The sequence below is a fragment of the Corvus hawaiiensis genome, chromosome 11 (assembly GCF_020740725.1).
Source record: "Corvus hawaiiensis isolate bCorHaw1 chromosome 11, bCorHaw1.pri.cur, whole genome shotgun sequence".
NCBI classification, from domain to species: Eukaryota; Metazoa; Chordata; class Aves; order Passeriformes; family Corvidae; genus Corvus; species Corvus hawaiiensis.
In genome coordinates, this window is record NC_063223.1 from 16,889,805 (window position 1) to 16,904,176 (window position 14,372).

Consider the following 14,372-nt stretch of genomic DNA (forward strand, 5'->3'; position numbering starts at 1 on the left):
ATCTTCAGCCAGATCAGGCTGCTCAGGGCTCTGCCCAACCTAACCTGGGATGTTCCCAGGCATGGGGGTCATCTGCCACCCCTTTGGGCAACCTGTGCCAGTGTTTCACCACTCTCACTGTAAAAATTGGCATAAAATACAGGATTTAAGACTCTGTATGGAAAAATATAACCTTGCCAAATATTTTGGATATAGGATCTTCAGTCATTCTCTCAACTCACTACGCTTCATTCGGAAGAAAGCCAAAATGCCAAAGCTCATTGCTGTTGATAAGCACAAGCTAAACTCACCAAAAATGCACAGAGCATGTAAAAACTGATAAAATAAATGATGGCAAAATTGCTTCCACATGTGTATTCTTCCCCAGGATTATAATCAGATTCTGGATCACAGCGCTTTCCAGGCAAACATGCCAGCATGATTTCCTGCCAGGCTTCTCCAGTTGCACACCTTTATAATGTCACAAAGATAAATTCAGCATTATTTGATCAAGTTGGATTAAAAATGCATTAACTTGTTACATTCTGAGAAAATACTGGAAGCTGTACAAGCCCAAATGTGAAGACAGAATATGAACACTTCAGAGTAGAAACTAATTAAAGAAAAGTACAGACCAAGTTTTAGAACTGACAAGCACAATCTGACAATGCAGACACATTTTATAAGGTAGATTAATGCACCATAGAGGCTTGCATGTAAAAATTGGAAGCCCAAACTGTGATTTACAAGTTAAATGCTTATTGCAGCAGAGGTATTGTGTACAAAAGCAGTGTTGTGTATGAAAACCTGTCATAAAATTTCAAAGTACATGTTTGCAAAAGATGAACTGTCCTCAACTGTGGTTGAAGAAATGCCTGTCTCTAATTTCTGCTATTGCATTTTTTGTACAGTTGCATAAAGCCTGTGTATAGCCCCATGATTTCAAATTTTTAAAAGACAATTATATAATTATGACATCTTTGGCTGTGTTCATTACCTGGTGTCAAAGGCATAAAGTGATTTAGATCTCAGTGGGTGATGCCTTTAGTTCCAGATAAGGAATGTCCTGCCAGTTTTGCCAGCCAGGTGAGTAACAATGCACAGGAGTTGAATTACAGAATCTCAGGCAAGAGACTGCTCAAGGTGGTCACCCTTAGAGGCATCCCTGTCCCATGTCATTCTCTCCTTGTTCCAGGACGTTTTGAAGCACTCCTGGAATGTGTTTGCCTTCTTCTTAAGCTCTCCAGTGATGGAGATCCCATAATCCCCCACCCCACATTAAGATGTAGCTACCCTCACCTTCAGGAAGTTTTTCCTATGGTTTATCTGATATTTCCCTTCTGCAAGTTACAGCCTTTACCTTTTGTCAACTCTTCAGCAAACGTAAAGAACAGTTTATTTCTTTACATTTGCAATAACTTTTCATTTCTTTGAACTATCACAGAAGTTGTACTTCTAAAGTTTTCAGTAGGGGCAGAGTCTTTTGCAGCTTTCCCAATACTCACACGGATTGATATCTGGGCTGACTACATTTGGGCTCTGCCTGAAGACAGTTACTGCCCCAACAAGGAATTTCACAAGAGCTGTAATGAGTTTAGATCTGTATCACCTCACTACAGAACCCTGTTGTGCCAAAGGACACTCAGCACACAGCCACAAACAGGATGTGCTTGTTGAGCTGAATTGATTCTCACTTGCAAACACGTTTTGCACGTTTTTCATACATCAGTGAAATGGGATGCACTGAGTGAGAGTTAAGGTTTACTCACCTGAAGAGAAGAAGCACAGCTTGGGGGAAAGTCTGAAAATTGTTGTTCCTGTTTATTTGATTGTTGTCCCTCATGGCCACTTTTCCAAATACCTACAATAAACCAGAATTTTGATTTTCATTCCAGTGACCTGTGCTATCAGAAGCCGTAGGCCTTGCAATCTAAGCTTCCTTCAGGATGCATGAAATTTCACAAACACACTTTCATTACACTTTAGATTTTTCATGATAGTCATATAAGCACAGTAAATTTATCACTTATACAAGGAAAGAAAAAAAAAAAGCAGCACACAAAGTTCTCTGGTGTCTTTTTGAATTTCCTGATCAAGAAAATTAGAGCCAAATAAAGATTTTCCATTACTCTGAAAGCTCTGCCTTATACACAGCACCACTACCAAAGGAATGTTTCAATAAGCAACTTAGGAAACAAGCCTCAGACCAACCTGTTTTGAAATGCTAAAAAAATTCTCTCATTACCTGCATTCCAATGACAGCATAGATGAAGAACAGCATGGCTATCAGAAGGGCAACGTAAGGCAGAGCCTAGAAAGGGACAGGTGCATTGTCTTTTAATAATTTCACACCATCATTCTATTTCCATTTTCAAAAGTAATTTCTCCGTTCAACACAGACTTTTCCAAGGTTTTTCTTCCTATGCAAGTGCTTAAAATGTTATTGCCTGTCACTCTTAGTATTTTGCTGCATGCAATGAATACCAGCTTCATTGTATTTTAAGTTACTTCTGCCAGCAATCCAGAGGGAAGGATCTTTAGTGTTTTAATTTTATTTTCATTACTGATTCTGACAACACAAAGATACTTTGTTCTATACAGTTACAGAGTTTCATTAACTTCACATTTGTCAGTTTTCAGGAGCAATGATGCAAGTATCTATTACACTTATGAAATTGGTTTTATGTAAAATATGTGTTAAATTCTTCTTCTAATAAGTCATCTAATAAAATGTGTGGAAGCATGAGATCTATGTATAACAAACTTATCCTACTTCTTTTAAATATACCAAATATTTTTCCAGGAAGTACCATAGAAATCTCACAGTAACAGCTAATATTAAATGACAAAGAATGACCCTCAGACTCACTGAAGTAATTGGTGAAATTTATTTTGGCACTAGGATGGAAATATATTTAAATATGCTATTATTGTTAACGTTAACTAAAAAAAATTTTTTTTACACTCTAGAGGGTATTGCTCCATAAAATTTGGTGTATAAATGGTTGTAATTATAAAGCTAATTTAAATAAATTGTGCTAACCTGAAATGATTTGATAAATGTCCACAGTAATGTTCTGATTCCTTCTCCTCTGCTCAGCAGCTTCACCAACCTCATCACACGGAAGAGACGGAAAAAGGTGATGGAGATCCGAGCGCTGTCTTCAGAGTTCTGAAGAGCATCATGGAGAAGTCAAACCAAATACAAACTCAAACATGCAACACTTCCAGAAAAACAACATCAAATGCCAAGGTGGAAGAGGTAAGATTTGAAAATGTATCTTGAGGGCCTGTTCACCTTGATAATCATGATATGAAAGGAAAGATTACATGCTGAAAACACAGGACCTGTAGAAATGCTTCACACACCACATGCATTTCCAAGTTTTCTGGTTTGTTAATAGGATCATATTGGGTTTGTTTGTAGTAGACTCCAATAGAACACTGACAATGAATGCAAACCACTGCATAACACCTTTGCAGTAAGACAGGTATGAAAAATACAGAAAAACTTGGTGGAAAAAAGACATGGTAAAAAGAATAAACTCAAGTATAGGTAAAACCACTGGGGTCACTTTACTGATCTTACCCCAGACTCATCAGTTGTGACTGTTTCAGTTGGCTTTGGCTTTAAGAAATTAAGAACATTAAATATTAAAATCAAATAAAAGATTAAAAAAAGTTAGCTTAACCATAAACAAAATGAAGAACATTTTTAATTTCTAAATGTAAATAAATGTCTTTCAACTCAATATATGTCCTGAACAAAACATTAATACCCTTATTAAAACCATCCTCTCACCATTTGGCTGACTCATGCTAAAACATTTTTGGCTGGCTCATAATAAAATCTTCTGGTATAAAACATGTTTAAAAGATTCAATGGAAAGTAAATACAAAATAAAATATCTGCTCCCTTGTAGGCCAAACAAAATTAGCCATCAATTTTCACAGGTTGCATGAAATTACAGCAGGAAGCCCAACTAAAACTCCAGAACAAAGCTCTGGGACCAAACTAGCCTTTCAAGGTCTTTTTCTGCTATGCCCCATTTGAAGATTAATTATTCCATCACGGGAATCTAACCCAAGTCAAGTAATTGTGTTTTATATCACATCAGGAGCTCCCTTACAGCAAAGTTAATTCACTTGAGGTAACTCAGTGATGAACACTGGGTGTTGCAGTGCTTAACAAGCACATGTTGCCAAAGGGACAAACGTTTTTAGCCCCATGCCCTGAAGGCTGACCCTTCCAAAGAAGGGCCCATGAAGAGGCAATACTTGAACTCTCTCACCATACCTGAGCTGCTGTAACAGGACCAGGCATAGAGAAAGGGATCAGGATTTGATTGATCCTTCTGGAACAGATCTGTGCAGCCCTCAGGAGCTACAGGGAGCAGCAGAGGGGCACATGCGATTTCTTGTTCACAGAGCCAAACTCTGTGTCCTGTGAAGAACATCTCACTTTTCTCCATTTATTCTCTCTGTCAGATTTTGGAGAAGCCTTCCTCAGAGCCTAAATGGTCATGCACTTTGCAGAGCAGGCAGGAAAGCTTAAAGGACCAACGTCCTGTGCTTGCTTGTGCACAGACTTGCAGCAGCTTCTTCCAAAATTGGAGTGTCTTTAAAAACATTTATAGCACTAGGAAAAATGGGATTCTGGATGTTAGATCCCAGTGATGGCTCTTACTCTCTTGCCTAAAATATCCTCCTTTTAAAGGGGCCCCTTTCAACAATTCCTGTCACATAGAGCAGCAGTGAACACGATGCCTCCCCAGAGCTGCTTCCAGCACGCTGTGGATGCACCAGCCACACTCAGTGCCACACTTCACCTACTCAAATCTCACACACTGCTGTTAGTCAAGATAAAACTTGAAGAGAAGGAAGGGAAAAGAGAGGAGCTGATTCTGTTGAAAATATGTTATACAAAGATACTATGGTAAAGAAAAGCAACAAGGGGTAGTACTTCAAAATCAGATCATTATTAAAATACTAATTGTTTTCTCTATTACTTTTTCTTTCAAAATGTATATAATATCAAGGGATCACAGGGGGAAAATAAGGTAAAAATAACTGTTTGCTCAACAACATGCAATCTACATATGGATACATTACTGCCCTGCCAGCATATCAATGTATTCTGAAACAAAGAGTTTTTAACTGTATAAGGGATTATTACTGAATTTGGGCATTAAATTAACCAAAACCCAGATCTCCTTATTAAACTTTAACAAGAAGAATATTTGTAAAACTGGCTGCAACATCTAAACTTTCTAGGAACTTATATAAAATAGACAGAAAATCAGCTGCTAAGCAAAGACAACAGCTTCATTAGAAATTCACTGTGAATTTCAACAATTTTAAATAAAATCATCAAAATATAATTAAGGTAAAAATCATTATCACAAATATCATAAATGTCAAAATATCACAGATCATGGAAACAATCTTGCAAAGCTGCCTACCTAAATCAACCCCAAACCTGCACCAGTGCACACAGACCCGCACTGCTACTGACTTTTTAGCACAGAAAAAAAATCCTTTTCATCTTAAGCTTTAAAGAAAAAATGTTTCATTACACCTTCTGCAGATGAAGCCTGAAATGTCATATTAATCTCTGGTGACTGAGTCAGGTTGAGCTTCATATTCTCTTAAATAGTGAGCGAATTACGTAATTTGCTTCAGTATTTTGTATCATCAAAAATTGAACACAGTTATTTGACAGAGATCAGATTAAAGTACAGTATCATCACAAATTGACACTAAAAAAAAAATTAAATAAAATGTTGGGCTTGGCATTTGGGAATTTTTCCCACTATGTTTTATCGGAGAAGAACAGGGCCCCAAATAAGTTAGCATCAGTATTAGGATGGCAATATATAATGGGATAGATAATACCAGAAAAAAGATACTTTGCTCCTCCACATTTTTATTTAATCACTTTTCCAAATGAAAAAATAATGAGTTTGCATTATGACTTGGTTATGAAAAAAAAAAACTCTCAAAAAGAAAAGTCAGTAAAAAAAGGTTTTGTACACATAATTCTCTTAGTAATTACTTAATTCTCACTTTTAAAAATGCAGAGGTCAGATTACCCAAACTATGTGATCAGTTCTACTGGAGCTGCTCAGGAATGATGATCCCTCACTTTTTCTGTCAGGAGGTCACTGAAGGTATTTTTGTTTGCACAGTGGTGTATGCCCAGGACTGCCCAAGGCACACTCCCCTCATGAATCCCTCTTTCTCAGCTTCTTCAGACTAAGAAGTCCTAATTGCCTGCTTCTGATGGCTGATCTGATGCTGCTGGGGAGTGTTAGGATGTCATATGCAACAGATTACAAATTATGGACACTGGAAAGGGCAGGCCAGTAATGAAAAATAAAAACACTCTGTTCACAAAAAGCAAATTGTATAATAATACCAAGGTGGAGATAAATGCTAGAAACAAAATGTGAACATGAACTCCTGATATGAGAGGAGTTTTTCCTACTGAAGATGAAAATATTCATCACTGGGCAAGTGTTTTGGGTTTGACATTTTAGAGTGTACCTAATTTTTTAGCCTCTTTGGCATTTCCCTCTGATAATACAGCAGCTTCATTGATTTTACTAATACCAATTAAAATGAAGCTAATATAGTGATGTACCACAAAAGAAAACATTATTCATTCTTATTTATAAAGGAAATGCTCATCTGGGAGACAAAGTTAGTTAATGGTTATGTGTGTCCTTCCAGCATGAAGCAATGCTCAGATCTGGGAAACTGAGATAAAGATAAGACAGTCTTCAGCAACAAAAACAGACAGACTGACAGGAACAGAGTGTCTGCTTCCTACAGATAAGGAAAAACCAGACACTCCCCAAGCACACAACCTTATTTGCAGCATCAGTGACATTATGTGCACATACACACGTAAGAAGGTGGCACATTTTGAATTTGTACATGTAGGGAAGTATTAGAATAGACCTGAGACTGAGGGGGACAGGCTGAGCAGAGACTGCCTCTGAGGATGATATCTGCTGACAAGAATGCAAATAAAAATATTACCTGTGGTCAGACAATCTACATCCAGCCTCCTCCTTCCCCTCACCTTCCATCAATCATTCCAATGCTACTTGGTCCTAAATGCTTTGGGACTGGCTGGTCATTGGTAGGATTATTTTGTCCCTTAAAAACTGGGACTCTGTGATTCTTACGATGGCAGGTGTACCTCTGTCTGCTAGAAGTCTGGTAATGGGCACAGCTGGAATAAAAGGACAGCTTCTGCTTTCCCTGCTTGGCTGGCAGACACATTGCAACGAGGGGAATGAGCACAGAGACCTCCCTCATTGTTTTGCCTGTTCTGTCAGCCATGGGACAGCTACACCCGAAGCCTGGGTCAGCAAAGCACTTCATAACCATGTAATTTTGAGCCAATCATTAAATACTTCAAATAGGCAGTAATATATGATTTTTCTTTTAGTTAATCAAAGTGTGACAGAACAGTTTTCTTCCTCAAACAATCCCAATCCTCAAAATATATAACCAATGATCAACCTAAATTTCTGACTCCCTGATCAAAATATTTGCTACCAATTTTGGCCAAGTACTAATGCTGCTTATGAAAAATTTAGCACATTTCATAAACAGGAACTCCTTGTTGCATTCTTCATATTGCAACAAATGTTCAAAATAAACATCCTGACTAAAAAGAACTTCAGTGTCAAAACTGTGAATAGTGTGAAACAGATTGGATCATGCACTGGAAGCAAACTCTGTGCTTAAACAAAAAATAAACATGGTGAAAAACAGTGATGTTAGTAAATGGTGTTGGTCAAATGCTTCTTTTTTGCATATCGTACCAAAGGGTCCAAGACTATGTCAGAACAAATGACATATGGTGACAATGTCCTCATCACCACAATTAAAGAAGGAAGCATCTGAATGACAAACACATATGATGACAATAGCATAGCAAAACATTCAGGTTGCCAAAATATCTCCAGAAACGTGTGCTATGAGTCCATGTGCATAAACACACACGATTTGTTCAGAGAATAGCTACTGCAATTCAAATGTGAGCAAGAAATTTTCTTCATAGTCTTATCAGTGCTCTGCTATTCCCTGTTCAACATGAACCAAATGCCCATAAACATCAATTAGTAAAAATTTTAAGTCAACATGAGAAACACCAGAGAAGATTTTTAAAAAGTGTCTTTTCCCTTGTAAAAGATCTAAGTTCACAATTAATATGTTGGTGGCATAGGGTAATATATGATAACTAATAAATTATTACCATTAACACCATGGAAGCAGCTCAGAAATTTATTTTTGGCTCCAAATTAAATATTGCAACACTGTAGAGACTTATTGCACTAAGACTTCACACTAATGAAAGCAAAGCTGGATGAGAATGTAGTTTTCAGATTTACCCTTAAGCCTAAAGAGAAATGTTTGCAAAAGTCTACAAAAGATATCAACTGTATCCAAAAGTACAAATTACTGGCACCAATACCTAACATATGATAGGGGTGCATAAAGTGGTACTCAAACTGAACTGGACTTGTTCAGAGTCCAGAATCTCTTACAGGAGGTAGACATGAGGTTTTTATTCCACTCCTCCACAGAGGCATAAGGTCAAGATTCAAGACAGACAGGTTTTCCTGAGGGGCTCAGGAGGAAGATATAAATGCTGTTCCTTTAAGCCCTATTTCAGCAGAAAATCTGAAGTTCATTTAACATCAAGAATAAAATCAGTCCCACAGAGATGGCATTGACCATTTACATAAAAGACGAGGAAAGTGAGCTCTCCATTATTTTCTCAACATTTTGGCAGCACATGAATGGTAAAGGAAACTTTAAAAATGTGACTTAAAACCTTCGCAACCACTACTGAAACAATGTGATCATGCTTCTAAGTCATTCAGTGTTGGTCATCCAAATGGCTTCTGAGCTGACAAATAAGATCATTTCTAGACAGTCAGGCCAGATTGAAACTTGTATGTTATTTCCTTTCAACAACATACTTTATTTCCAATTTATTTCTCTCTCATTCTCATAAGTTATAGATATCCCTCTCCCAGATTGGACTGACCACACTTTGTGCCTGCCAATCGTTACTCTGCTTTTTTAATTGAAAAGCAACCATTTCTATGACCACACAAGATCTTGCATGTCATGTGAAAGTTTCTGAAAACAAAAGGGCACAGAACCCAAAAGTATTTATATAGGTTTTAGTAGTGGTTTTAATTTTTTTTATTGGTACACCATAGGTATTTTTACTTATATATACTTGCCTCTAATAATTTCTAAAAATAAAATGAACATGAAAACCAATTAGGTTCATAAAAGAAGAAGGTTGAAGGAAGGGATATTAAATGAAAGAATAAATTAAAAAGACAATCACAGAACATTTTTAATTGCCAAAATATATGTTGCTCTGAGGTGGTTCATTTCTGGAGTTGGTCACTGATCCAGTCCTTGAGAATGCTGACCAATCCTGTAAATTGCTTAACACATTAAAGACTTGACTTCCAGAGGCACCAAAAATATCCCAACCACAGTAATTTCCTGGATTATGTGAGAGTGGGAGGTTACTGGATCAGAAGAATCAGCCTCAGGGAAGCATATATATTATTATAAAATGTAAAAAAAAATTATCAACAAAATAAAAGAGATGCCATTTAATTTCCAGTACTTAATACTGAAATCAAGGTGATGTGTACCTAGACAGTCCAATCCATTCTCTTGTAAAAAATGGGTGAGATGCAAACTTGTTTTTTTCTAGAAGAACTCACTGGCCTTTGCAATGGATCTAAGCATACCCAGGATGCTGCTGAGCTGTTTCCACAGCACGAGGCAATCACATATGTGACCCAACAGGAGTGTTTGGTTCACACTGAGGACATGAAGTACTCACACTCATGTTTCCTTTACACTGCTCAATTAAGATGGTTGCAATTAGAACTGCGACAGGACCTGATTTTCTGTCAGTGCTGGTGATTTTTTACCCTCCTCCAAATCAGCCCTCAAACAAGGCTGAGCTTCCTCAGCTTAAGAAGTTTCTATAGTGGGACTTCTCACAGCTGCTATTGCAACCAGGCTTGAAATCCCATTGGAAACAGAGTCTCATTAGCATCTCAGCAGAGCTGTAGATTTCCCAGGATCACTGTCAGTGTCAGATAACGAGTACAGGTGGAATGGCACAATTCAGAATGCTGAAAAAACACTGAGCCAAAGATTCTAAAATATGGGATTTGGATTACAGAAATTTACACTAAACTAATCAAGTAGGAATAGTTCAGTAGAATCAAAAAAGTAAAAGTAATAAAAACCTAAGAAATTTCCCTGGACACTCTGCAGCATTAACTGTTTCATGTTGAAAATGGGAAATCAAGCCCAGAAATATATTGAAACCATAATACATTCTTGACTTGCACAAACAAAGCACAGAAAAGTGGCAAGACCAGAAACAGACAATACTTAGAACACAAAGAGCCTGCTGTGCAAAACTAGAAGTCAAAGATGAGCATTTTTCCCCTTGTGAGTATAACATGAAAACTAAGAAATGGCAGTGCTGGTTGTTGACTGTGGTGTGTACTCATCTTGGAGATCATTAATTGGTCTCCAGAATATTTTCAAGACAACTGTGAGAATTCCTAAATGACAGTGTTCTTCACAGCTGGCAGCTCAGCAGTGACCAGTTAGAAGTAGAGCTGTCCAATTAGCACTGCCCATACACTGCTAAATCCTGCTTTGGCCATGGAAGTACCTCTGAGATCTTTCAATCTCTTCACAATCAAATACATTTTGCAGTTATGAGGGAAAGCTGTTCTGAATGATTGGTCTTTTTACACTCCTCAAATACACTGTTCACCTACACCAGTACTACTGTGAATGGAAATCATGGGTAAATTGCAAACATTTGAGCTGTAAGTCTAAATCCAAAACTTTTCTGGGGAAAAAAAAAACCTAAACTAAACAAAACGGACAAAAAACCCCAATCAAAAATAAATCAGAGGCGGCTTTTAAAAACATGCTCCATGAAGAATAATTATACTTTAAGAAATGTCTCAAGGGGACACTGCAGTTCTAGGCTGATTGACCCTCCCTGTCAGCTCAAGATCCTTCAGTTCACAGAAAGATCCATCCCCACAGAACTGAGAAAAATCAGTCTGAAATCAAAAGGTCAGGATAAAGTTCTTCTGCTCCCATGTTGTTACATCACTCCTCCTTTTTCTTTCCAGAAATTCAGACAGTCATGAGATTCTCACAGTTTAACACAAGACCAGGAAACAATTTCAAGGTCAATCAGTTGTCCAAACACCTATATGTGCAATGGCCATCAGTCAAAATTCTGGTGAAATATGGAATTTTCCAAGTACTTTAAGAGTAATTCAAATTTCCAAACACTTACTGCAGGATATGAAAAGCAAAAGGATTGGGAAAAAATCCACAGCATGGAAAGCCTTACTTTCTATGTGCCCTTTTTCTGCTACCTCATGAGATATGAATGCTAACATTAAAACCCAAACTTCCCACAGAAAAATAAATCATCATTTATTAAACCAAGCCACTAAAAACTTACAGAATCTTGAATTATCTTGGTCAAGTTACCTACAAAAACCAATGGGCTTCAAGTAAAATAGTAACATAAGCTTAATTCTTTTTTATATATATTTTCTGTGCATATATAGAAGAACAACTCTTATTGTCTCACTGTGCTGTGTGCATGTGCAACTATACAAGTTTATAAATAGGTAATAGCAGCTTGTACAAACATCTGTATCAGTGTTTTGTTCTTTGATTCCAGGATTAAACATACTTTTCTAAAAAAGGACTTTTTTGGGGATTAAGTTTACATTTTCTGTATTTCTTGATGACAGCAATTACTTTTTAGTGCATGAACAGTTGCTACTTACATTAACTTCTGTTATAGCAATATCAACGACGCTACCAACAACAATTAAGGCATCAAAAGTGTTCCATGCATCAGTGAAATAGTGCTGTTAGGACAAGCATTCAGCAGAAAGAGAGCAAGAGAAAAACACAAACAGAAAAAGAGAAGAAAAGGACAGTGTTATAACACAGAAACACTCTAGGCTTCTCTGATGTACCACTATACAATCTAAACTTTCCCTTTCATAGCTAAAAGAAATTGGCAGAAAAAAAAGGCTATTTATTTCCCATATCAACATAATTGACCTATGACTGGTCTGTACTCAAAACTTTAGAAACATCAGATCAAAATCTGTGACTTGTCCAGATGATGGAAATAGTGGGGAGACAGAGAAAGAGAAGTAGGGACTGGGGAAAGTAAGCTGGGATATACTCACATCAGCTTCACTGAGAACGACGTCTACTATGCTGCCAATAACGATGAGGGAGTCAAACGTATTCCAGGCATCACTAAAATAGCCCTGAACAGAGCAGGCAGGGTGCAAACGTTTGTGATTACACATGAAATGTCAAATATTTGCATACTTCTGTTTAGTTTTGCATAAACAGAAATTAGTTAAACAAAACCTGTGGTCTAATGAGAAAACAAAACAAAACCAAACAATATTGCCTACTGAAGGAAAAGCAACATATATGTGCATGTGTGTGTATATATATAATTATATATATACATGTACAGACACACACACAGACACACACACACTCTACACATGCAGAACACACCATCAGATAAGCACGGTGTTGGCAAGCAAGCCATCATCCAAAATTGGTTTTGGGCTTCTAGCAAGGCTGAAAAATTCTAACATATATACCCTAATGAGGACAACAAGACCCCTTTCATTATATTGCTGCAAGACGAAGCCAATTGAAACCTCCCTCGCATGAAGGAGTTTGTGACAGTCTTATCTAAGTGATTGGTAAAATATTCAAAGGGTCAGGTCTCACCACTGGCTAAACATGCACAGTTATTAATGTGAGACTGTGTATAAAGGTTGGAGAACTGCCTTAATCTTCTATTCATAAACTAGGTCTAATATAGGAACTTATCCTACATTTGCAGTCAGAGGCTGACTCTGTAGCCAGTGAAGTCAGTGCTAAGAACCACAGCAACCGGAACAATTTCTTAATGCTTTTGGTTGGTGCAGCCAATCCAGTGTCTGAAAACTCATTTTCATAAATTGCTTCATCACCCTTCTGACATTTTATGGTTTTAAATATATTCCCCACGTGTATGTTACTGGGACATGGCTGCAAAGGGTTGTAAAGGGCTATCATGCAATTAGCTGACTATGGGCATAAAACTGCATGTTTGAGCAGAGATAATTCAGAAGAATCCTCCAGGTAGGTTCCAGTGTGGAACAAATCAAGATATATTACAATTGTTAACTAGGGAGACCAGAGTTTTCTGAAATATGTGGATTTTTCCTAGTTACTATAGAAATGCAGAACTGCAAAAATTACTGAACTTGCCCTTTACCTCATTCAGATATATTAATGTATCAGTCGACCATGACTAAGGAATGTGAATTATGTGACAAAGGCTAAAATGTACATTTTGTACATGTACATTTCTTGGTAATTAATTTTAAAATACTAACTTTTCAGCCACTATTGAAGGTCTAAAATAATACATTTAGCAAGAAGTTTAAAATTACAAATCTGCTAATCTAACCTTATGTCTAGTTACACTTTTTATTACACTGTTTGCTCTAAGATAATGCTTTAGCTGAGTAGTTTAAATTACATGAGTTGTTAGCAGAGAAAAGCAAAATCAGGTCCAAAATATTTTACAATTTGACTGATATTTTTCTCAAGATTTTAAACTGTTAGATTTTCTAGTAATTTCACAGTTTAAAGTAATGCACTTGAGTGCATTACTATTTGAAAAAAAGGCTTATTTTGTGTGGAAATTTGCTCTTGGAGACTATGAGAGAGCTGCTACAGTAGACAACAGCTCTGTATTTTATTCTTGGAAAGGAAGCAGTGTCAGGAAAGGCTCATTATGTTTCTGATGCTACTCTCTTTTAAAACACAAATTGCTACAATCATTCCTTTGTCTAAGGAAGGCGCAGTAAGAGGAAAATAGATCAGAGTATTGTTATCTCTACAACCCTTTGCACTACTCTGGTTCTTTGGGAGCAACCATCAATTCCAGTCTTGGGGCAGAAGCCAGTGCTCGTGGATTTGGCCTCCTGAAGAAATGCCTCTATTCCTAAGAGCTCTTGCACAATTCCCTGTCACTCCCTCCCTACTCATCCTGCTGCATGGGAACAAGCCATTCCCAAAGTTTTACTAAGTGAGCATCATGCTGAGCCACCTCAACAATACTGAAATTTATAATCCTAATGAGATTAGCAGCTGCCAACCAAAGAAAGGCAGCTTCTCTCATCATTTCTTCCTGATCACTCACATTCTTTAATTCTAAGAATCTTCCTTGATTTTAGAATAGCAATATTTAT

The 14,372-nt window shown here is 37.2% G+C and overlaps 1 protein-coding gene and 1 long non-coding RNA gene across 17 annotated transcripts in view; one reads left to right on the forward strand and one right to left on the reverse strand.

Moving 5' to 3' along the window:
- CACNA1D (calcium voltage-gated channel subunit alpha1 D) overlaps nucleotides 1-14,372 on the reverse strand; it is a 172,003-nt gene that overhangs the window by 30,832 nt on the left and 126,799 nt on the right. For 6 of the 16 annotated variants that reach the window (XM_048315149.1, XM_048315146.1, XM_048315155.1 and 3 more), the window contains exons 30-36: nucleotides 12,291-12,374; nucleotides 11,877-11,960; nucleotides 3,569-3,607; nucleotides 3,023-3,151; nucleotides 2,225-2,290; nucleotides 1,749-1,840; nucleotides 291-450 (exon numbers count right to left, since the gene is read on the reverse strand). In XM_048315149.1, the coding sequence (XP_048171106.1) occupies nucleotides 291-450; nucleotides 1,749-1,840; nucleotides 2,225-2,290; nucleotides 3,023-3,151; nucleotides 3,569-3,607; nucleotides 11,877-11,960; nucleotides 12,291-12,374 (654 nt within the window). The remainder of the gene's footprint in view (nucleotides 1-290; nucleotides 451-1,748; nucleotides 1,841-2,224; nucleotides 2,291-3,022; nucleotides 3,152-3,568; nucleotides 3,608-11,876; nucleotides 11,961-12,290; nucleotides 12,375-14,372) is intronic. The other 10 variants (XM_048315154.1, XM_048315153.1, XM_048315163.1 and 7 more) reach the window with 5 other exon arrangements.
- Nucleotides 3,137-14,372, forward strand: part of LOC125331332 — a 34,570-nt gene continuing 23,334 nt past the window's right edge. Inside the window, exon 1 of the long non-coding RNA XR_007206005.1 lies at nucleotides 3,137-3,241. This is a non-coding gene — a long non-coding RNA (uncharacterized LOC125331332). The remainder of the gene's footprint in view (nucleotides 3,242-14,372) is intronic.